This window comes from Somniosus microcephalus, chromosome 13, assembly GCF_052327205.1.
Source record: "Somniosus microcephalus isolate GS21.2 chromosome 13, FLI_Smic_1.0, whole genome shotgun sequence".
Classification (NCBI taxonomy): Eukaryota; Metazoa; Chordata; class Chondrichthyes; order Squaliformes; family Somniosidae; genus Somniosus; species Somniosus microcephalus.
In genome coordinates, this window is record NC_140999.1 from 177651495 (window position 1) to 177676786 (window position 25292).

Consider the following 25292-nt stretch of genomic DNA (forward strand, 5'->3'; position numbering starts at 1 on the left):
AAGCTGTCAAAGCACTGCCAATTCGGGGCAGGACTGGCAGATTCTCTACGAGACAAATTCGTCTGCGGTCTCCTAAGCGAAGGAACACAGAAAAACTACTTTGAGAAGATTTGACACTGGACAAGGCTTTCAGTGTGGCTGTATCATATGAAGCAGCAGCAAGAGGAGCTGCAGAGATACAGCAAAAGCCACAGGACTTCGGCACCCATGAAATGACACGGGGTTTCGAGAGATGTTATCGCTGCGGCAGATCCACCCATGACCAGAAGGACTGCTGGTTCAAGGACAAAGCATGCAGGCAATGCGGAAAGATGGGACACATTGCACGTGTATGCAGATCTGGAAAGAAATCCGCTGACAGTAAAAAGGTCAATAAGGAAAAGTACAGAAAGGTACAAATGATGACGGACAATAGCTCCGAAGACCAGAAGAGCGATAGTGACTCCGGAAACAAGAGACTAAGCTGTCTCAAATTACATAATGTAATTGCCAAAGAAGATTACCAGACCATTTGGGTTACCCTCACGATAGCGGGGTCCCCAGTCAAAATGGAGCTAGATACAGGATCAGCTCTGACCGTCATGAGTCGACGGAATTACGAGCGGCTATTTCCGCATATACCTTTGAAAGACGCATCCATTATCTTGAAGACATATACGGGGCAGAAAGTATACCCCAGAGGGAAAATAAGGGTGCCTGTTGTATACAACGGCAAGGAAATACAGAAGTTGTATTTATACGTTCTGCAAGATGGTGGTCCACCGCTGTTGGGACGTGAATGGATCAGAAAGATACGTTTAGACTGGCACTCTATTCAGGCACTGACGGTGACCAGTAAGAAAAAAAACGATGATGACGTCATACCTGGACGATTAAAAGAAATCTTGGCTAACGCCAAAGAAGTGTTTCAACAGGAACTAGGAACCCTGAAAGGCGCCACCGCCTCAATAAAAGTGGAAGATGCGGCAATTCCCAAGTTTTTTAAGGCAAGGCTGGTGCCATACGCAATTCGTCCAGCCGTCTAGGCAGAGCTGGAGAATTTGGAAAAAGCAGGCGTGTTATCCAAGGTAGGTTGGAGCGAGTGGGCAACACCCATCGTCCCGGTCATGAAGAAAACGTTGAATAATGATAAATCTGAAGAACAGAGAAAAGTTCGCATCTGTGGGGACTTCAAGGTGATTGTAAACCCGGTTCTTCACACGGTACGGTATCCATAGAAGATATTTTCGCCTCACTATCCGGAGGGAAATGTTTCACCAAAATTGACTTAGCACAGGCATATCTACAGATGGAGGTTGAGGAGGCCTCTAAAAAGTATCTCATGATAAACACACACAAAGGCCTGTACCAGTACAATCGACTGGTTTTCGGAGTGGCATCAGCTCCGGCTATCTGGCAAAGAGCTATGGAGCAAGTCCTGCAAGGGATTCCGGGGACTCAATGCTACCTAGACGACATCCTTGTAACAGGAGAAAACGACAACGAGCACCTTGCCAACTTGGAGCAGGTGCTCACTAGGCTGAGAGAACGGGGCCTACGAGCAAATCGCCCCAAGTGCGAATTTTTCCAGAAACAAATATCATGTTGTGACCATGTCATTAATGAAGAAGGGTTGCATAAGTCACCTGAAAAAATTGAAGCGGTCGTAAAGGCCCCAGCGCCTGAAAATGTCTCTCAATTAAGGTCGTTCCTGGGATTAGTAAATTACTATCATAAATTTTTACCAAACTTGTCGACGGTTCTGCACCCGCTTAACGCACTGCTACAAACGGGAGTAGTTTGGAAATGGAGCAAAGACTGTAAACGTGCCTTCCATAAATGCAAAGGCTTGATCACGTCCAGGGACGTGTTGGCTCATTACAACCCATCACTGCCAATCAGACTGGCGTGCGATGCATCCCCTTACGGCGTGGGAGCGGTATTATCGCATAGATTCCCTGATGGCTCGGAGCGGCCGATAGCTTTTGCGTCACGCTCATTGAACTCAGCTGAGCGTAACTATGCCCAGATCGACAGGGAGGCACTCAGCCTGGTGTGGGGGGTGAAGAAATTCAACCATTACCTACACAGACAAAAATTTACCTTGTTGACTGACCATCAACCCCTCGTCTCCATATTCAACCCTAAAAAGGACGTTCCCATTATGACAGTGCAAAGGCTACAGAGGTGGTCCCTTTTCCTAGGGGCACACCAATATGACATAGAATACAAAGGAACAAAACAGCATGGGAATGCTGACGGGTTATCGCACCTACCGTTGCCAACGGTGGAAGAGGCACCTACAGTGGACCCAGTGGAGATGTTCCACTCGACCATAGTGGAATGTCTACCGGTGACAAATTCTACCATTTGAAAAGGAAACGCGAAATGACCCGACTCTCTCACGAGTCTATGATTTAACGGTGAAGGGATGGCCAGCACCTGGTGAACCACTGTTGCCAGCATTCTCGCAAAGAGAACAGCTGTCAGTATGCCGAGGAACCTTGATGTGTGGATCCAGAGTGGTGATTCCACCCAAACTCCAGGATAAAGTGCTAAAGGAGCTTCACGAGGGGCATCTGGGTGGAGTGAAAATGAAGAACTTAGCCAGAGCGTTTGTGTGGTGGCCAGGTATCGATGGAGACATCGAAGAAATGACCAAGAGCTGTCTAGGATGCCAGAAGGTCCAAAACGCCCCACCACAAGCCCCTCTACATCCATGGGAGTGGCCCTCATCTCCATGGCAAAGGGTACATATCGACTTTGCTGGTCCATTTATGGACTCAATGTTCTTAATCGCGGTGGATGCACACTCCAAGTGGCCGGAGGTAATAAAGATGTCCTCCACCACCACGGAAAAAACCATCACAGTATTAAGGACCATATTTGCCAGGAATGGGCTGCCTGAACAGATCTGTTCTGATAATGGACCGCAATTTGTATCCGAAGAATTCAGGAAGTTCTTAAAAAAACAATGGGGTTAAGCACTACACGTCCGCCCCATACCATCCCGCCACCAATGGATTGGCTGAAAGGTTTGTCCAGACCTTCAAGAAGGTCATAAAGGCCATGGGTAATGAAGACATAAATCTGCAACATAAGGTAGATAACTTCTTGTTTGCGTACAGGAATGCAACACGTGGTTACAAACCAAACCCCCGCCATGATGTTTTTCAATAGAAGACTAAGATGCCGGCTGGATTTGGTCAAGCCAAACGTCAGAAGGGACGTAGAGAACCGGCAATTTCAAGGCATGAATGAAAGGCCAACTAGAACCTTCCAGATAGGTCAACAAGTTTTGGCCCGGGACTACCGTACCGAGAAATGGCAGCCTGGAACTATTTGCACACGACTAGGACCGCTGATGTATACCGTGGACATTGGAGAAAGCATAATAAGGCGCCATGCTGACCAGATCATAGAATCATCCGAAAAAGGACAACCTACACCACAACTCTATATACGCCTAGTGATGAAGCAGAGATACCCATAGTATCTCCCTCCGATCCGGTGATACTGGAACCAGATGAACCCGACACTGGCATTGAAGCCGAATCGACCTTGCCAAAAGAACCTACTACACCACCGAGGCGTTATCCGGACTGAGTCAGGAAGCCTCCAGAGAGACTGAATTTGTAATTGATTAACTTCAGCAAATGTGTATATTATTGTTCTTGTAAAAATGTTATTTAATGATTACTTAAAATGTTATGTACTATTTATCTAAAAGGGGAGGAATTGTAGTGTATGTACCTTTTTAAGAGGAACTATGTTTTTGAAGCCCCTGTATACTGTAGTACCAGTAGTGACCACTCGGGTATATAAGCCTGTGTAGCGTCTTGTGTTGTTAGTTCACCTCCAGACTTTGTTCAGTAAACACTTGTTAAATCAACTCCTGCATTCCGTGTCTCCATTAACACACGGATCTAACACTCTTTATTCTCTGCTCCTTTCCCCAACATTTTTTGACTTTGTTGCTCACTGAGTCATTTGTAGTGGCCCTTTCCAGTGCACACTTATGAAGAGGAAAATGTCGGCAAATATGATGTGGAGGACACCCACATGATGGAGCATAAATCTGTGTGGGGAAATTTCATTGTGCCTGCTGAAAAATAGAGCCAGCGATCGGTAACTTCAGTTTTAGCACCCCAAGAGGGAGGTGGAGCGCTAATTCAAGCGCGCCACTTCCTCCTTTTAGAGCGCTAACCCTGAATATCTGGGCGGTGTGTCCTACAGCACTACGCACTGGGCCACGTAGCGCTACTGTGTGGAAGGGCTCTTCCCCTCATTTAAAGGGAAGGGCCCAAGCCCACAACTCTGCGGGGCCCTACCTGGACCAGCGGGGTGCCGTGCCGGGCTGCCAGATCGCGGCACGGACCTGTGTTCAAAGAGTCAACGGGCCGCAACAAGTAAGTCGGCCGATTTATATTAGAGAAAAAAAAATTTTTTTTTTTTTAAATTCCCCACCTGCCACCTCCCCTTTACTTACCGCCCCGCGATCCTCCCGACGCTCCATTCCCGGCCCGGAATCGGTTGCGGTCATCGCCCAGTGCAGATTCAGGGGGCGCGGGCCAATTTTGCAGGCGGGGCGCTGCGCACAGTGATGGCGTCGTCATCACCAGAGCAGGGCACTACCAGTTACCGCTGAATTTAGTGGGAGTCGTTAGCGGCTTTGCGCCCCGGGCGCTAACGAGTTGCGCAGATGCACCGGATTTCTAGCCCTATAGATTTCTTTACTACAGTAAAAAAAAACATGTTTTGGGACACAAAATGGAAATTGACACAAGAAAAATATTTTGTTATACAGTCCTTAAGTTGCATTTCCAATTATATGTTTCTGTTTGATTCAAATGCATGTAAAATGGGTGGAGTCTAAACTTTTTTCTTTTGTCTGCAGGTCACAGCCAAGTTTGCCATCATGTTCATCACCGTACAGAACAATGTTACATACACCAATATAGGTAAGAGAAAGTTGTTGGATATTTATCCTGATTGGCTTAACGTGAGTGTGGAAAAACAAAATATGTCGGAGCTCTCTGAGGAGTCAGTAAATCTTAGAAACAAATCCACATGCATATTGAATTTTGCCTTCATAGTGTGCTGCATCTCAAAACTAGTCAAAGGCTCAAATATCCCAATAAAAGACCAAGTAATCAGCAGCAACTATAAAATTAATTATGTTGATTGGAAGGAATCCTCTAACCAATCAACGTGAAACTGCAACCATTAAGCACTAGAAAAGCAGCTAATCAAATCATTCAAAGATTTTCATTTTGAGCCCTCATCTTGATTTGTGAGCTTAACACAGTTCATGCTTGTACTCATTATGACATTATAATCATACATTAAAACGTCAAATAATTCACACTAAAATTATAAATCTTATTCATACAGTTGTCTCCACTGTGCTGCCATGCCTGCAACAATTATTTTCCCCAGAGGCAGATCTCTGTGTCGGGCTTGGGACTTGACCTTCAGTTGCTAGGCTGGAATGGTTAACTGCGGTTTTCCTTTATTTTCTAGGATTTTTGGATGATCAGCCATGATCTCATTAAATGGCGGAGCAGGCTCGAGGGGCCGAATGGCCTACTCCTGCTCCTATCTTCTATGTTTTAATTGAATACCTCTTGCCAGTTATTTTTGGTCCTTTTTTAGTTATTGATGTGACTTTGTGTGTTTTGGAATTGTTTCTCCTGAGAATCAGCCTGTGCTGATGCGCGGGTTAGGTTGATTGGCCATGATAAAAATTGACCCTTAGTGTTAGGGGGGGATTAAATACGTGGGGTTACGGGGATAGTGTTTGGGTGGGATGGCTGTCGGTGTAGGGATCGGGTGCTAGGGTTTGGATGATCAGCCATGATCTTGTTGAATGGCGGAGCAGGCTCGAAGGGCCGAATGGCCTACTCCTGCTCCTATCTTCTATGTTTCTTATGTGTATCCTTTGATCTCACTCTGGGTTGCCCCTCCCTCAAGGGGTATTTATGTGCAGTTTGCCCAACAAAAATTATTTTTACTGTGTGGTTTTGCAAAGTGTGGTGTAATTATTGAAAAGTTTGGAGCAAGTTTTGGGATTTCACAACTTATGTTTAACCGTTTAGGTTTTACTGAGCATTTTATTATATGACTCTCCCATGGCTATGCTCACAGTAAGAATGTACAGGACAGGAACACTATAACTATAACTATGTAAATAGAATGTAGATTTGTATTCCTTTTTAAAGCTAGAAGGTGTAATTGCTCTGTGTTCATGAAATGAATGTTGCATTCACTCCCAGGCCAGGTTGCAGCAGAGAACTGCGTTTATTTGATTGACTGACTGACTGACAGGTCAGTTAATAAGCTTGCGAAAGTTTGGAAACCACTGTTCTTTGAGGGTGTGAGCCAAAATAAACAGCACGTTTTGCATCTGTAAGAAAGAGAGCCAAGTGTAGGACTTGCAAAGTATAAATTACTCTAATTGTACATTTAAAAAAAAGTCAACTTTCTGACATTTGCACCTAGACTGTTCAATTCTTTTAAGCTGCTTTAACTTATTTCTATGTGGCCTGCTGCAGCTGTTGGGGAAGTGGAAATCAAAGCTGGCATGACCTGGGCTGGGAGTCGATCGTGGAAAGAATGACCTAATTAGATGTGGTAGAATAAATTGGTCCAAGTGTCACTGAGAAATGTTACAACAGAGAAATGTTACTTCTAGCATCGCTGTCATATACTTTCTGCAAGACTTTTAATATTTTCAACAAGATTTTCAAGATGGATGCTGCTAGGCTGGCAGTTCCATAAGGAGCTCTTTATTGCTACAGCTCTATCCATGGGAATCTGCTGCCATCCTTTGCCCTTTCTCTCCCAAATCTCCTCTCTTCCATTGTTCAAGTTCCCCAGGCTCCATTAGTTGGTGCATTTTAGCCCTAAGTAAAAGTTAACTACAAGTTAACCGCTATTTTAAACCGCCATTACCCATCCCCCACCTCTCTGCTTCTCTCACTGAGCTGCTGAATTCTCTTAAATTTTGTTTCTGAATTCCTGCACTTCTCTGGACATCAAGACAACGCTTCTGCACTGGATTACACTAAGACATCTGCTGTGTCTCTGATTTTGTTAATAAAAAATTTTGAAGTAGTCATTTGGTCATCATCCCCCACTGTTCTCCGCTGAACTGGGCGACTCGTTCAACTGGTTTTTCAGCTTTGTTGGCTGCTGGCTTGTGGTTTTACATTTCTCCGCCAGTTCTGATCTAGGGTGACCTCCAACTTCGCCATCATCTTTCTGCACCGCAACCGATTCTCATTTTCTACGGCAATAACCTCCATCCTCCAATTCTCTACCCTTCAAATAGCTTCTGTATTTCACTCGCCCGGTACACCTGTCTCCAAACTTGGACAACTGTTAGTTGATGCTCCATGCCGACTCCATCTTACCTACATCCACTTTTTCCCTCCATGAGACCTCTGACTTTAACTCTGGACTCCCTACTATTGTCTCCAACCTATCCCCTGTTACTATCAAGAAATATGTATCCCAAAAATTGGTACATAACCAGGCCTATGTAACTTGAGTTTTTCCCTCAGTCCATTCGCGTACGCATTTTCGCTGCCGCTCTGGACCCAAGCCGATCACTTCTATTTCCACTTTTTCCTCCCCTTTTTTCTTTTCTCTCTCTCTTCCTCCCTGACCCCCCTTTCCTGTTGTCATGCCTCCTTTCATCTCTCCTTTCTCGGGTACTCTGCCCTCCCAAATCCCTACCCCAACCCTTCATTCATTACTCTTCGACCTTCTTACTCTCCTGCTGCCATCCCAGGCTTGACTCCCTCTTGGATAAGCCTACAGCTTCTCTCTGTGCCTCTCTTGGTATCCTCCGAAGGGCCCATCGAGGTACTCGTTGCTGCATCCTCGCGAGCAAGGGCCCATCGAGGCACTTGTTGCTGCATCCTCGCGAGCAGCAACCCCAGATGTCCCATCCTACTCTCTCGTCGACCTTCCTGCCTAGTGCGCCTGCTGGGGGCTAATCTTGACTATTTCCTCCCTATCCAACTTTCCCCCCCCCCCCCCCCCCCCTCCCTCCCAGTGCTGACCCTGTGGACGCTGGCAGTGGATCAGCCATCACCGACCCTCTGCATCTCCCTCCAGACAAGGCCCTTGCCACCCATGAACTTATCGTGGATGACATCATGGCCCTGACGGAAATTTGGCTGAGGGGTGATGACACTTTACCCCTAAATGAAGCCACCCCACCTGACTATACCTTCCACCACTTGCCCCGCCCAGACCGCCATGGTGGCGGTGTGGCTCTCATCACCAAATCACACTTTGGTCTGTCCCTCTATTCCGGCACGTTCTCCTCTTTTGAACATCTCGCCTTGTTCCACCTCTCGCTTCTCATTTAAAATTCTCATTTTCTACCGCCCACCCAAGTACCATAAAAATGTTATCACTGAATTATCTTCACAGCTTTCCTCCCTCAGCCTCTGCACCGAGTGACTGCTCATCCTCTGATTTCAACCTCCATCTCAATTCATCATGCTCTTTCTCCTCTGAGTTCACTGCCCTCCTATCCTCCCTTAATGTAAGCTCCCAACCCATATTCACGGCCACTCCCTCGATCTCGCCATCTCTCGTGGCCTCGCTACCCCCATCGTGGCAATCGCAGATAAGGCCATCTCTCTCCACTTCCTTGTATCGCTCTCCGCCGCCGCCCCCCAACGCCCCAACTCTACTTCTTTGTGTCCGCTGCTGGAAAAAAAACTCTCCATACTCTCTCACAACTGCACTTGTGAAATTCCAACTATCGATCCTTTGGCCCTCCATTCACCGGGACATTTCTGCAGCTACCGATCTGCTAACCACACCCTCACCACCACCTTTGATGCCCTAGTCCCTATTGAAACCATTACTCTCTCCCTCACCCTGGTCATACTCCCTGGTACAGCTCTCCACTTCACTCCCTTAAGTCCAAGGGACACAGAGTTGAATGGATATGGCGGACAACTGGTTTAGCCATTCATCGCCAGATCTGGCTGGACCACATAAAGCATTATCGGGTCCTGCTCTCGTCTGCCAAAACTGCCCATTATTTCAGGATCATTCTGGAATGCAAAGATAAACCCCGGCTTCAATTCTCTACTGCTAACCGTCGTCTTAAACTCCTCCACCCTCGCCTCCAAAAACAAGTGTGAGGAGCTCATGGATTTCTTTGTCTCTAAGATTGAGAGCTGCCTCTGCCACTTCCTTTCCTTCCCCTAGCCCACCAGGTCATATTTCCTCCAAGGTTCCCCCCTGCCCTAGCCCTAAATTCACATCTTTCTCCAGTGTCTCTCCGATCTCCCCTCATGACCTCCTTGTCCAGGAGACTCACTTCCTGTTCCCGCAACCCTATTCCCACTAAACTGCTGAACACCCAACTTCCTTTTCTGGCTCCCATGTTAGCTGACATTGTTAACGATTCTTTCTCCTTAGGTACTGTCACCCTCTCCTTCAAATCTGCCGTCATCACCCCATCCTCAAAAAAAAAAAAAAAAAAAAAAGCCTTTGACCCCCTCCGTCCTTGCAAACTACCGCCCCTGTCCAACCCCCCTTTCCTCAAGTCCTTGAACGTGTTGTCGCCTCCCAAATCTGTGCCCATCTTTCCCAGAACTCCATGTTTGAATCCCTCCAATCAGGTTTCTGCCCCTGCCACAGTACCGAAACAGCACTCCTCAAAGTCACAAATGACATCCTTTGTGACTGTGACAAAGGTGAACTATCCCTCCTCATCCTTCTCGACCTGTCTGCCGCCTTTGACACCGTTGACCACTCCATCCTCCTCCAACGCCTTTCCACCGTCATCCAGCTGGGTGGGACTGCACTCGCCTGGTTCCATTCTTATCTATCCAGTTGTAGCCAGAGAATCACCTGCAATGGCTTCTTCCCCACTCCTGCATAGTTACCTCTGGGGTCCCCAAAAATCTATCCTTGGCCCCCTCCTATTTCTCATCTACATGTTGCCCCTCGGCGACATCATCCGAAAACACTGCGTCAGTTTCCACATGTACACTGACGCCCAGCTCTACCTCACCACCACTTCTCTCGACCCCTTCACGGTCTCTCAATTGTCAGACTTCTTGTCCAACATCTAGTAGTGGATTTACAGAAATTTTCTCCAATTAAACATTGGTAAGACCAAAGCCATTGTCTTCGGTCCCCAACTCAAACTTCGGTCCCTAGCCACCGACTCATCCCTCTCCCTAGCAACTGTCTGAGGCTGAACCACACTGTTCGCAACCTTGATCCCACATTTGACCCCGAGATGAGCTTCCTACCACATCCGCGCCACCACCAAGATCGCCTATTTACACCTCCGTAACATTGGCCGTCTCTGCCCCTGCCTCAGCTCATCTGCTGCTGAAACCTGCATGCCTTTGTTACCTCTAGACTTGACTATTCCAACACACTCCTCGGTGGCCTCCCACACTCTACCCTGCGTAAACTTGAGGTCATCCAAACTCGGCTGCCCGTGTCCTAACTCTCACCAAGTCCCGTTCACCCATCACCCCTGTGCTCGCTGACCTACATTGGCTCCCGGTTAAGCAGCGCCTTGATTTTAAAATGATCATCCTTTATTGTTAAATCCCTCCATGGCCTCGCCCCTCCCTATCTCTAATCTCCTTCACAACCGCCCCCCCCCCCCCCCCGAGATAATCTGCGCTCCTCTAACTCTGGCCTCTTGAGCATCCCCGATTCTTAATCGTTCTACCATTGGTGGCCGTGCCTTCAGCTGCTTAGGCGCTAAACTCAGGAATTCCCTTCCTGAACCTCTCCGTCTTTCTTTCTTTTAAGATGCTCCTTAAAACCTACCTCTTTGACCAAGCTTTTGGTCATCTGCCCTAATTTCTCCTGAAGTGGCTCGGTGTCAGATTTCTTTGTCTTCTAACACTCCGTGAAGCGCTGTTTGACATTTTACTACGTTAAGGGTGCTATGTAAATAAGTTGTTGTGTATATTAATAGCTTTATTAATCTATTCAATGTAGTTAGCATCTTGGCTGCATCTTATATTGGTTTATTTTAACACTTGTTAAGAATAAAGTTTCTTTTAACAATAAAAGTGTATGTAGATTTCACCATTTGTACCCTGGAAATTTTCCTATCATTATTACTAGTAAACCATCAAGATATTCCGAGACATTAGTCAGGGGCTACGATTTCGCCATCAGTGGCGGGAGAGGTCGTTGGCGGGTCCCGCTCCCGGCTCCAGCCGCTCTGTGAAAAGGATTTTCCACTGATTGGGCTTGTTAATTAAAAGGAAGCGGGTCTGATGACATCATTTGATGACATGTCATAAATCGTTTTCCTTAAAGGGACCATGGCCACTTTCATTTTGACAGTTGTGCTGTTAGTGTTCTGCAGCATTGAGGTGCTGCAAACACTGACAGGCACTGCACAAAGGTGCACGGCTGCACCCAGGCCCCCGCATGGCTCCCTCCATATGCTTATGGAGAGAGTCACAGCACGCAGGGAGGTTCTCTTCCCTTCCAAGGGCGGAAGAGACTTCCCCAGGACACCAACGCAGCCTGGTTGCACATTGCACAGGAGGGCACAAGCAGGGAATGTCATCATCAGGAGGACCAGGCTGCAGTGGCGCAAACCTTTCATTAATCTCAGTAGATCACGAAACGTTACTGCAAATCCACACCCAACCTCATCCTGCTGTGTCACTCATCACATCCCCATCACTCTGCCTCCCCTACCCTACTCCTGCACATCCTTACTCACACTGACTTACCTTGCACCTTCACCCATCCCACTCTATCTATATTATCACTTCCCCATCTCAGTAGCCACCCCTCACACTCGCCCTCATCCTATTGCCAATTGTACCAACTAATAACACACAAGGGTAGGCACTTGTGTGTATTATGCAATGTTCATGTAAATTTTCTGTTAATGTGTTGTCAAACATTGAAATCTATAATTTCAACACTTTACCTTATTGGACAGATCTGGGCTCACCTTTGGAAGTGTCTTAGTGAGTTCCAGTGAATGTTCAGACATAACTTCCCCCCAGCCCCCCAATTGTGATGAGTGTGAAAGGAATGGTTTGGACATTGTAGGGATGCTTTATGGTCTTGGTGTGGGGTGGTGTCAACCTGGCGCATCATGTGGCAGCCAGGGTGTACAGCGTCAAGTGAAGTAAATCTGGCCATGCTGAGGCCATCCTGGCCTCCCGGGCAGCAATGTTGTCAGGTACTGATGCCCTGTGTCCTGTGCAGCATCAGGTGATTGCGGAGAAGGATGTTGGTGTGCCTGGTGATGTTGGTGCTGGGGCTGATTGTGGAGGGATTCAGAGGACTACGGAGATTTTTTTCAAGGATACTGATATTGCTGGAATAGATGACAGCTGAAGTTGAAATAACAGAAGTGATCTGTCAGTGATGAGAGAGCTTGTTCCAAGGAGGTGACAGTGGTTAGAGCGTTTACTCCAAACATTTCCAAACTGCATACAGCTCAAAAGTGCCTTCCAAATCCTGAAGGCTCAAACTTCTGACATTGGAAAGTGAACAGGTGTGAAATGGTAGCTTTCATACCACTTTTGCAACTGTCACCTATTCACAGCAATGGGGAGACATAGAGAACCTGAACTACTTCCCTGACATGAACCTTGTTAAAGTGGTAAAATAGAAATAGGCTGGCAAAATAGCAGTTAACAAGCATTTAACTATCTTAAATGCCTCCCCCGCCGCTTGGTGTCGGGTCTGTTCTGAAATCGCAGACCTGACACTTTGGAATCTTACATGGAGGCGGGTTTGGAGCGGGCTCCCAACCCGCTGTCAATCATTTTGATTTTGACAGCGGACCTACCTCCAAACCCGCACTCTGAGAGCCGGCAAAATTCAGCCTAGGGAGTGGGTCAGTCAAGTGGGGAATGGAACAAGGGAGAGGGGAATTTGACTGGGGAATGCAAGGCCAGGGAGCGGAGCAGTTGGGTGGGAGCTGGAGTAGGTGAGAGCTGAAGTGGAATGGAACAAAACGCATAGCCCAAGTTGAAGCAGAAATGGAGCAAAGTTGGTGTCTTGTTACCTGGGAACTGAGTGTGGCAAAGGCTAGGCCCTTGTGCTGTGATTGGTGAGAGTAACAGAATCATTATGTATAATGTAAAGCATATTTTTACTATTACTGCTCATTATGTGTATGCCTTTGTGTACACTAAGTTGCATTGCTTTTCCTGTCGCTTATCTTCGAAAGAGTTTGAGGGTTCATACTTAAAGAAATTCCTAGCTACCCTCACATTATCGCTACTGGTCATAATAGTGTTTGGATTGCTCTAGCAAAGAGCCGACGTGGATATGATGGACTGAATGTCCTCTTTGTGTGTTGTAAGCTTCAATGATTGTATAGCGACCCTGAGGTACTGCTTCAATATGTAACCAAAACTTGTCGGAGAATGTCGCTGCCATGCAATTTTCTGACAGAGAAAAAGAATGATTTGTATATGGTGTGGTTTAATCGCTGTTTTTACATGTTATTTGTGTGAAGCAGTCGAAAAACTCCAGATGTCGAGGGGTAGGTCATTGATGGGAAATGTTGTTGGAGACATTGTAAATACAGAAAAAGCAACTCTGTGGTTCAGTTTTATGATATTTATTGTGAATGATCTAATTTTTAAAGATGTGTTATTAAAAATCTTATTTTTGGTACTACACCCTCGGGTTACTTACAAAAGAACATATGGTGGACAAAGACATTTAAAATAAAATATTTTGAGTGATTCCTTTGGTTTCCTTCTGGTCGGTTGCTTTGTTGCTGGTCATATTCTGACTGCTGATCCTTGGTTAGTAGTTAGCTTACCTGTTTGCCACTTGTTTTTTGGTAGGTTCTCTATCTGTTGAGTTTTAATTTGTTGCTATTTGGTTAAGATTTTATTAACAAATTAGGCATACTTGATGTGACTCCTCAGGTGAGATGCCCGAGAGGCTCAAGACTTATTAGATATAGATTATATTATTGGATACTTTGCTTTTTGCTTATGCTTGCAGTGGTTGTTAAAGATTATATATTTCATTTTTTTCTTAGTGTTTGGAATCAATTCTGCTCATTATCAGAAACTTTATTATTCCAAACTTTGAAACACAGTTTGAAATTTAAAGAAACATTTCTGATGATTTCCAGAATTGATGCTAAGAACATGGGTTCTCTGATTGTACAAGATGTTTTTGATGATCTATGTTGTTTGTTAACATAAAAGTGTATTCTCCGATGTGCCACAGTCCATGGTTTAATGATTAAATAATTGATTCGAAGATCAGGTTTTTTTGCCATAATTAATTGAGTCATTTTGTACATTTACCCATCAAGCTCACCCATGCTGCATTTCCATTTCCTAATTCAGCCATCCTTGTGGTTCTCTTAGTGAGAATGTTATTTAGTGCTTAATGGCCCAGAAATTCAAGTCGGGGGCTTGCCGCGCGTGTAAGCCCCCGATCTGCACTTACCCGACGCGCCGGCCGTTGAGCTTCAGGGACGCCTGGAATTGCTGTTTTAAAATGTTGACTCCCGGGCAGCGTCTGACGTCACGCCGCCCAGGAGTGCAGCCAGCGCGAAGCCTGTAGCGCGCTGTGCAACTGAGACACGCCCCTTGAGGTCTCAGTTTCACAGGACACGCCCCCAATGTTTCTGCCAAGCTGCTAAGCATTTTTACATGCAAAGCAGCAGTTTAAATAGGTTTTTGGAAGTTTTTTGAAGCTTTTGGTAACTTTTATAAACTTTTAAAAACGTTTACATTATTTTGAAGAATCTGAAGTAGTTTTAAACAGAATTAAAGCAATTTAAAGACTTTTAAAAGCCCTAAAAGAATTTTTTAAATTCCATTTATTTATTTAGCAATGTCGTCGTCATACGTGTCTTCACACTGTTCCCTTTGGGGAACTGTATGAAGTGGTGGAAGGATTTATGGCCATGATTAACGCTCATTCCGTGACCGTAACCATCTTTGAACCAGCCATTAGGGCGGTTAGTCCTATGGCGGGAGGGTTTTACGGGCTCCCACAAGCTATACAAGGAGGGGGGCACCCACACCCACGGACGCAAATATCCCACTGGATGTCAACCCAGAATTTAGAGCCGGAGCTCCGACTCCACTTGCCGGGACTGTCTGGAGCGGGGTTCGAAACCCTACCCTGATCTGGCCCAGCGGCGGGGATCCTACCGCTATGCCAAAGGCCCAATCCGATTAGCAACGTGAAATGGCTGGAATGAGCACAATTCACGGCATTAAAAGAACTCACAATTGAACTGATGATGACCTCAGCAATCTCCTCAAGGAGGTGGAGGCGCAGCGCCTGCTCATCATTGGTAATGAGAAGTCAAAGGCGCCGCAAAAAGGGCAGATGATAGCTTGGTCTTTCAAGTGGCAGCATAGGGCTCCAGTCACGGGGAGGGAAAAGGCGCAGGAAACGTATGGGTGTCACCTTTTGTGCGGAGTGGGCCTTTTGCGTAGCAGTAAGCATCCCCGCCGCTGGGCCAGAAGGAGTAGGGTTTCGAACCCCACTCCAGACAGTCCCGGCAAGTGGAGTCGGAGCTCCAACTATAAATTCTGGGTGGACATCCAGCGGGATACTTGCGTCCGTGGGTGTGGGTGGCCCCCCCCCCCCCCCCCCTCAGATGGGTTGTGGGAGCCCGTAAAACCCTCACGCCATAGGACTAACCACCCTAATGGCTGGTTCAAAGATGGTTACGATCACGGAATGAGCGTTAATCACGGCCATAAATCCTTCCACCACTTCATACAGTTCCCGAAAGGGAACAGTGTGAGGATACGTACGACGATGACCTCTTGCGCAATGCACCTCCTTGGACCCTCAGTCGCAGATGCGAGGGGGCAAATCGTGCAATTGTTAAATTTTTCATTTTATTGATATGTAAAATGTTGGCCCAGTAATTCCCTTCCAAATGCGCGAGTACGGTCGGGGTACTTGCGCGTCTGGCCGGAGGAAATGCCGGTTTTCAGCATGCACAGCGCATGCGGGGAAAACCGGCATTTCCTGTCCTCTGAACGAAGGGGTTCAGAGGCAGAACGCGTGCGCAGTAAAATTCGCCGCTTTCATTCATGCTTTCAGTGAGGTCAAGTCCTTACAACTTACACATGAAAAAAGCATGGGTACAGTTGCTCCAGAGGCTGCGGAGGAAGATATTTCTTATCGTGGAGCTTCTGAAAGTATGTATGTCTGTATATATTCCTTTGCGTGTTATGTATATATTCCTTTACTTATGTGTATGAATGTATTATTTAATTATGACTTTCAGAGAAAGTAACTTATTGGAAAATCATAATTAAAAACATACATTCATACACATAAGTAAAGGAATATAAAACATACATACATATACGTAAAGGAATATATGCGGACATACATACATAATTACTTATTACTGATGAAAAGTTTCTTTCTTAAAAGTGCTGGAAATGTTACATTACTCATTTTAGAACACTCATTTTCACATTGAATTCACACAGCCACAATTGCTCCTTCTACCTACCGTTCTGAAAACCCGTTTAAAAAAAAAAAAAAAAAAAAAAATTTAAAGTTTAAAACTTACTTAAAATTTCTTAAAATAACTTCCCTCCCTTTCCCAAACAAAAATATTGCCTTTCAGAAGCTCAACGATAAAATATATCTTCCTCCGCAGCCTTGGAACAACTTTACACATGCTTTTTTCCAAGTGTAACTTGTAAGGACTTACCCTCACTGAATCCATGAATGAAATCGACGAAGTTCACTGCGCAAGCGCTGCCTGTGCAGTCGCACGCGCTGTGCCTATGAACCCCTTCGTTCCGAGGACTGAAAATGCCGGCGTTCCCCGCATGCGCTGTGCATGCTGAACGCCGGCATTTCCAACGGCCAGATGCGTGAGTACCCAGACCGTACTCACGCATTTGGTCACGAATTTCTGGCCCAATATGCGCAGTTTAGTGACATGCACTTAAGTCCACTAAGGTCTATAAGTCTTAAAGTGGGGGAGGTGGGGTGGGGAGAAGGAGTGGGCTTTTATTTGATCATAATGTGCTAGTTTCTAACCCAAATCTCAATCTTGAACTACATTAACCAGGGCAGAGGTAGTTGGGTTGGGGTTTTCAATGCTTTATCTGGGAGAGGGTGGATAGTCTAGTCCTGGGTTATGGGCCTGATTCAGCTTGGAAGGAATCAACCGGATCTTGGATCAGTTCAGCATTGGGTGGGTATTTAAATCTAAATTTGTTCTGCTCTTAGAATGTGTCGGAGCTGACACTTGACAGCAGAAGACTCTCATAGAATGGATTTTTCTTCCTGACTATTTCATTTCTTCCTTCTCCATCTTCTCTTGAACATCTCATTGAATATTGTGTCAGCAACTTGTTGGCTGTAGTGATGTCAAGTATGTTGTTGCCTCTGCAGTACTCTGCTCTAAACAGGTGACCTTGATGTACAGTGAGGAAGACTTTTTTTAATTGTTTAAGTTAAACAAGTGTCGGCCTTGGCTCAGTGGTAGCACTCTCGCCAGAGTGTGCTAGTCAGAAGGTAGTGGGTTCAAGTCCCACTCTAGAAACTTGAGCACATAATCTAGTGCTGCACTGTCCGAGGTACCGTCTTTCAGATGAGACATTAACTTGGGGCCCGTCTGCCCTCTCGGGTGAATGTGAACGATCCCGTGGCACTATTTGAAGTAGAACTGGGGAGTTCTCCCTGATCAATATTTATTCCTCAACCAACATGGTCACATTGCTGTTTGTAGGATCTTGCTATGTGCAATTTGGCTGCTGCATTTCCTACAGTACAACAGTGACTACAATTAAAAAATACTTAATTGGCTGTAAAGCTTTGAGACTTCCTTAGGTTGTGAAAGGAGCTATATAAATGCAAGTTCTTTCTTTAGTTACAGCTTGCTACTAATGTAGCCATAACCACAGTCTCGGGTTCTCTTATTTAGGAGTCCTGTTATGAGCTTAATTAGATATTACTGCACTATACAACGTACTAATATATACTACAACTACAACTTGTATTTATATAGCGCCTTTACTGTAGCAAAACGTCCCAAGGCGCTGCACAGGAGTATTTTAACACACAAAATTTGACACCGAGCTACATAAGGATAAATTGGGGCAGGTGACCAAAAGCTTGGTCAAAGAGGTAGGTTTTAGGGAGCGTCTTAAAGGAGGAACGAGAGGTAGCGAGGCGGAGAGGTTTAGGCAGGGAATTCCAGAGCTTAGGGCCGAGGCAACAGAAGGCACGGCCACCAAAGGTTGAGCGATTATAATCAGGGATGCTCGAGGGCAGAATTAGAGGAGCGCAGATATCTCGGAGGGTGGGGGGTGAAGAAGATTACAGAGATAGGAAGGGGCGATTGCTTGCTAATAACAAATTCAATATAAATTTTGAAATGACGAGACTGTTCTCCCATCACACAGATTAGAGAATTGGGTATGGGGTGAGTGCATCTAATTCACAGTACTTCTGATTTTCTGGTCATTAAAATTGATCATGTCCTGAATCGACCTGAACTCCGTGCTCGACTCACTAACCTGTGCTCCTACCAAATGTGACTGTGCCAGGAGCAGGGTCCAGCAGTTTTGGATTTATAATGTCAGTTTATTGCAAAATGTATTTATATTTGCTTAACCTTTTATTTTCTTCTTTACAGATGAGGGAATCGATCCTATCAGCTTCTATGAGTATGGCTTTAAAGACTTGGCCACCATATTCTTTTATATGTTGATAGCTATCATTCTACATGCTGTGATACAAGAGTATATTCTGGATGTAAGTACAAAGCTCAGATACTGCCTCTCTACATATTTGATTATAGCTCCTAGGGATAATTTAATGCAGGTGACTTGGATAAATGTTGTCTGTGTGTTAGTCACACATACTGTATTTGTAAAGGAGGAAGTACTATAGAGCCTCAAAGGTCTAAGAATTGTATACATCTGTGTCTGTTCAGCCTTCTGATACAGTAGCTATTATTGTTTTCTTAATTTACAACAGTGAGTAATATGGCAACCATCAGTCTCAAAAGACGATGGTGTAAGCACCAAAGCAGTTCAGTTACTTTGCCATGCTGCAACATCATGAATGGCTGAAGAGTCCAATTATTGAACGACAGACATTTATCACAGAAGGTGCAGGTGTACATCACCGGGCCAGATAATGAAGCCTGCGCAGTATTAACTCTTGAAGCTTGATATGCTTTGCTCTTCTTGCTCTGCTCTCCTCTTACCTTTTTCTTAGCCACCTCTCTTCAGCTCTGGCTCCCCACACCTTTGTATCTTATGATATTGACGTTAAAAGTTTTCAAGTCCCTCTTGCAAACCTCTTTAAACCTGAGCCTATGTTGGCCCAGCGGCCTTGAAGTATCTGCAAGTCCTCCATGCAAAAGCTCCCTTGGACTATGCCTATCGTCCATCCAACATGGATGACCAAGCCACTGGAAGTGTCTATGTTTGAGAAGAGTTATTAGACATGGCAACTTAGCTTCCTCAAGTACTTTGGTGACATGCACTCTGTGTTCCTACTTGATATTTAGAATACGGTACAAGCAGAGGGTGTGGAAAGTCTTTTCTCCTACCTGCTGTAGGTGGTCCAGGTCTCGCTAGCATACAGCAGCATGCTCAGAATGCACATTTAATAGACACTTATTTTGCATATTCTTGCATGTTCTAGTCACCATATTATAAAAACGATGTAGAGGCACTAGAGAGGGTGCAGAGAAGATTTACAAGGATGATCCCAGAAATGCAAGGATATACCTATCGGGAAAGGATGAACAGGCTGGGTCTCTTTTCTCTTGAAAAGAGGATGAGGAGTGAACTAATAGAGGTCTTTAAAATTATGAAAGGTTTTGATAAGAGTAGATAGAGAGAGAATGTTTCCACTTGTGGGGAAGAGCAAAACTAGAGGCCATCAATATAAAAGTCACCAAGAAATCAAATAGAAAATTCATAAGAAACCTCTTTACCCAGAGAGTGGTGAGAATGTGAAACTCGCTACCACAGGGAGTGGTTGAAGCGAACAGTATAGATACATTTAAGGGGCGGTTAGATAAGCACATGAGGGAGAAGGGAATAGAGGGTTATGCTGATAGTTAGAAGAGGAAAGATGGGAGGAGGCTCGAGTGGAGCATAAACACCGGCATGGACTGGTTGGGCCGAATGGCCTGTTTCTATGTAATGTTCAATGTTAATTTCCTATTTTTCCCCCCACACATGCTTAGTCAATTGACCAAATATGGTTGTTGCCTTTGCGATGCGAGAGTTTAGCTCGTTGTCTAGAGTTGATCTTGGCTGGCAGAACTTGTGTACAACTTCTAGCATGTTAAATTCTGGTGCAGTCAACACACCCTGTGCCATAATCACTTGACTTATTTAGATTGGTGGTTAGTCCAAATTCATCACAAAAGGAAGTGAAAAGCTATTGCAGAGGGTCTTCTCCAATTGTTGGAGAGTGTTGGATGAACTCTGTCCTCTTCGGTCTGATTTTGATCCTTCCATTGTGGTGCGAAGGCTACAACCCAGTATGATGGTAATCAATCTGACAGTTTTGAAATATGTAGTGGTGTCAAACAGGGATGTGTTTTGACACCAACAGTCTTTAGTATGTTCTTTGCGCTGCTCTTTCTTTATGCTTTCTCACCTAATGCCGAAGGTTTATTGCTCCATACAAGATCAGATGGAAAAATTTTCAATATTGTACACTTAAGATGTAAAAGTAAAATCAAACATCTGTTGCTGAGAGAACTCCTTTTTGCTGACTGTGCAGCGCTCATTGCACACAGTGAAATTACAACAGTGATTACACTTCAAAAGTACGTCATTAGCTGAGAAGCATTTTACGATGTTCTGAGGCCATGATAGGCAATATGTAAATGCAGATTCTTTCTTTACTGAAATATCATTGACTTCTGGTTAACAAGTTTTGAAGTAGTGAAATAGAAAATTATATCAGGACATCCGAATTGTACACTGGAGCTATTTTCAGATCATGGCAGCTTTTATAATCTGACAGTTGAACTGACTGAACTGCAACTGGATTTTAAACGATCAAATCCAAGTTCTAGAGTACCTGTTGTGGATAGCATCAGAGGACAACTTAAAAAAATATAGATTATTATTGATTTAAAGAAGTTGCACACTTCTCAAGCCATGGTAGAATACAGAATAACAGATTATATCCTGCTTTGTATGTTATACAACACTTGCTTATCTATACATCAAGGATCTAATAGAGCTATACAGTTCTTCACATTTGACTGGGGTTAGCAGTCGGCAGGGTTAGGTTTTCTTGCGAGGAGGCTCAGTGTGAGAAAGAGAGGGGTCTCTGGTTTGCTACCTATGGGAGAGAGGGAAAGTCCATTCATTCAGATGTCGGCAGTGTGGGCAGTGGCACTGCAGCACCTGAGGAAAGGCACCTTTACAAATGTGGAGTTGGGAAGCTGGGGAGCCAGGTATCAGGAGAGGCATTCTGTTAAGTGAAGAAAAGTAATGCAAGTATTGTTGGCATGCAAACTGTCAATTCCGTCCAGAGAAATTGATGACCCTTTTATTGTGCTGGATTTAGGCACATGCAGATTGTCTGAAGAAACCTCATCTGCTACAACTGGACCTCACTATAGTTTGTTTGCTTTCTTCATTTTCCCTGCCTCCTTGCCATCTTTCTGTCTTCCCCCCACTCCCCAACCATCTCCCCCCCCCCCCCCCCCCCCCCCTGCCCAAGTGTGTTTTTTTTCTCCCTGAAACCAATACCTTTTTCATGATGGGATTTATTACCAGGAGAGCTAGCTGCCTCCTCAGGGAATGGTCTACTCTTGCATACATCCTAGTAAACAGTTTTTGAGCAGCATTGGTGAAGGCTTGAGAGCACAGTGGCCACCAACCTGTGCCTCATCCAGAGTTGGTGTATGATGCAGAGAGATCCAAGACGGGAGAGGGGCCAAAAATACTCAAAGGAAGTCTTCAGAATTACCTTCTGTTTTCTACTATCTAACTAATAATCTAATTTACAGCTTTATCATTGCTTATTGCCATGTTTCTGGAGCTTTAGGTGCCAGTCTTGGCTTAGTGGTAACACTCTTATCTCTGAGTCAGATGGTCATGGGTTCAGGCCCCACGCCAGAGACTTGAGCACATAATCCAGGCTGGCACGTCAGTGCAGTACTGAGAGGGTGCTGCACTGTTGGAAGTGTCGTCTTTTGGATGAGATGTTAAACCAAGGACCCATCTGCCCTCTCTAGTGGACGTAAAAGGTCCCACGGCACTAATCGAAGAAGAGCAAGGGAGTTCTCTTGATGTCCTGGCCAATATTTATTCCTCAGCTAACATCATTTAAAAAAAACAGATTATGTGGTCATTTATCTCATTGTTGTTTGTGGGACCTTGCTATGAATACTTCATTGGCTGTGAAGTGCTTTGGGAAGTCCTGAGGTAATGAAGTGTGTTGTATAAATGCAAATTTGTTCATTCTTGTAAAGTACCCAGCACATTTTCTTCAGCTACTAATACTGTTACATCCTCAAAGAATGCCACTAAATCTCTTAAGCATAACCTGCCCTTTATAAATCGATTTTATTTCTTTTTGTGCTGTTGCTCATGTTACATGCTCTTCAATTGCTTCATTTTATTATGGACTGTATTCTTCCTATTAATGTTGAACTAATAGGCCTATAATTCAGGACTATGGTCTGACTTTTTGGACACGGCACAACATTACTGTAATGTTCTGATACTGCTTGTATGTTCTGTGAGCTTTGGAAATTTTTCACGACTACACATTCTACTTCTACACTCATTTCATTTAATCCTAGGATGCACCTATTTAACGTTGAAGCAGTATAGTTGCATTGGTGACCCTTGTTTTTTTCAGAGGCATTCCCTAGGACCTTGGGTAAAACAATTGAATGGGAATATTCTTGCATCTGATATTCAGATTAACTGAAGGTTATATAAAAAAAGCGTTGCACAGTGCGTACCCAACACACTTGGAAAATGTCACATTCACAGTGTATGTCACACTTCCATCTGCTTGGCTCATATATAATTTTTTTTTAAATAGCAATTGAACAGCTAAGGAACATAATAAGCTAGTACAATAATTAAAAACTAGCAAACGACAATAAAAAAAAAAAAAATTGTAACCATGAAATGGGAAATATTGGCCCAAAATTTGCGATCCAAGGCTTCCCGCAGGCGGATGCCTCCGACCTGTAAAAAATCTACGCATTTACCTGGTGGTCTGGGAGGTACGGAGATTCGCGCTCCTGGGTCTCTCCGGGTACCCGCAGGTAGAGGCCCACGTATCCCAGGTGCGCAGGCGGTTCACAAGCGCCCATGAGATCAAGTGGGCCGGCCCAACCAATAAAAGAAGGGAATCCCCATTCATACTTATGGGGGTTCCGAACCCCTTTAAGTATGAATGGGGATCACTTTATAAAAAAATAAAAAAAAATACACGAACAAATGAAATAAATACAATTTTAAAAATTGCATATTTAAAATTAATTAAAATGCAATTTAATTAAATATTTTAAACAAAAATTTTCTTTTTTGGAAAACAAAATTATGTTTTAACGGGGCTAAAAATAAACTTATTGGACAGGGTTTTTAAAGTATAAATGAGTGATCAAATTTTATTTTTCTATTTTTTAAAGCTCTCTTATGCTGGTAAAAATAGGCCTTATGCCTGCTTTTACCAGGCGTAAGAATTTCAAGGGCTTTCGCTGGACAGAAGTTGGGCAAATAGCGCAACTCTCTGCCCGCGGAGGCCCTTTTCCCGGGGATGCGGATGATCTGTCAAGAGAATTCTTGACAGATTGCAAGTTCCGTGTTTTCACGCATGCGCTTCGCATGCCCTAACCCGGAACTTGCACGGCCCCTATGGGCGCGTATGCATCTGTGGTGGTCGCAAATTACAGCCCATTGAAAATGCTCTCAGCCACCACCTTATTCTATCATTAACCCCATAACTGAAAATAAGGTTTCCAATATCAAATACAGTTACCTAATTCACAAAAGTCATAACATTTACCCATATAGTCTTTTCTGCATTTGAAATCTACCTATTTCCCATGGAGATCTTTCAGGCACCTTAGTGCTGAGTTCAGTTGTAAGCTAACATGAAAGAAAAGAGTTAAGTAGGTAGCAGACTGAAATTCCCAGAATGTACAAGTGTCACTCTATGCACTACATGCAGATAAAGGCTGCCTCACTAATGAGTCTGATGGACACCACCACAAAGGAGGTTGGGTGTATAACATACCAAAATCTTATTTTATGATTGCCAGCATGACTGGTCATCCATAGAGTACGTCAGGACCTGATGATGTAAGCCCTAACCTTCCCTCATTCAGAGGGGAGAATAAAGGACTAATTATACCCAAGCCGATGTAAACCAGCATTAGATCAGGTGAATACTTTGATGGCTATGGAATGTTCCTGTGTAAAAGGAAGAAAACCGAGTAAAAAGGATCCAACTGAAGAAAAAGATGTAACTGTGTAATAGGGCCTGTAATATATATGTTATGTAGAACTGATGCTTCTGCTCTCCTCAGTCCCTGCTCTGGGACTTAGTTGGAGGAGCACCGTTGCCTGGTGCAGGATCCAGCCGTTGCAACTCCCAGTTACTAAATAATAGAAAAAACTAACACTGCTGCAGCACTGCTTCAACATGAATCTCAATTCCTACTCCAGGTCTCGCTTTGTCCAGCCACCCTGCTCCCTGCCCTCTTGTGGCATTCCGTGTCCAAATGCTTGGTTCCACTCATTGTGCTCTTGCTTAACTGCTGCACTGCCAGTCCATATTTGAGACTACCTATCAGAAAATCACTTTTTAAAAAAAAAAAGAAAAGTTAGAATCTTGAATGAAAGAATAATCTATTAGAAGTCTTGTGCACTTGATGCACTTTTGTTGTCATGCTATTTCCACCATGCCTGCCAATCATGCTAAAATAGATTTTCCATGCATACCTCTTATGTTTCTGGCAGATTCTTCAATTCACTCCCAGCATGGTCCTCCGAACTGCATCTCCCATGTCTGTACGTCAGAAGCACTTGCCCTGCTCAATAACTTAGCACATTGGCAGGTTTCTTTGCTACTATAATAAGAATTTTATTGCTTCTCTTTTTTTGTCTTGCTTTTTTTTATGTGCTACAATAAAAATATTAACTAAAAGTTCAGAAGTACATAACTGTATTTGATTTCACCGGAAAAAAATAATGAATTTTCCTGAACCTAATTTTAAAGCAATAATATCCGAGAGATTCATGTGCTGCAAGAACAATTTGAACTATAATGTGCAGCTCTGTATAAATGTATGTAAT

The 25292-nt window shown here is 44.4% G+C and overlaps 1 protein-coding gene across 3 annotated transcripts in view; it reads left to right on the plus strand.

Moving 5' to 3' along the window:
- The window catches only part of LOC147108818 (translocating chain-associated membrane protein 1-like 1), a 126404-nt gene that overhangs the window by 58733 nt on the left and 42379 nt on the right, over positions 1-25292 (plus strand). For all 3 annotated transcript variants that reach the window (XR_015080671.1, XR_015080672.1, XM_086005699.1), the window contains exons 2-3: positions 4877-4940; positions 18626-18744. Coding sequence is in view for 1 of the 3 variants with exons in the window: in XM_086005699.1 (XP_085861825.1) it covers positions 4877-4940; positions 18626-18744 (183 nt within the window). In the remaining 2 variants the exon portion in view is untranslated. The remainder of the gene's footprint in view (positions 1-4876; positions 4941-18625; positions 18745-25292) is intronic.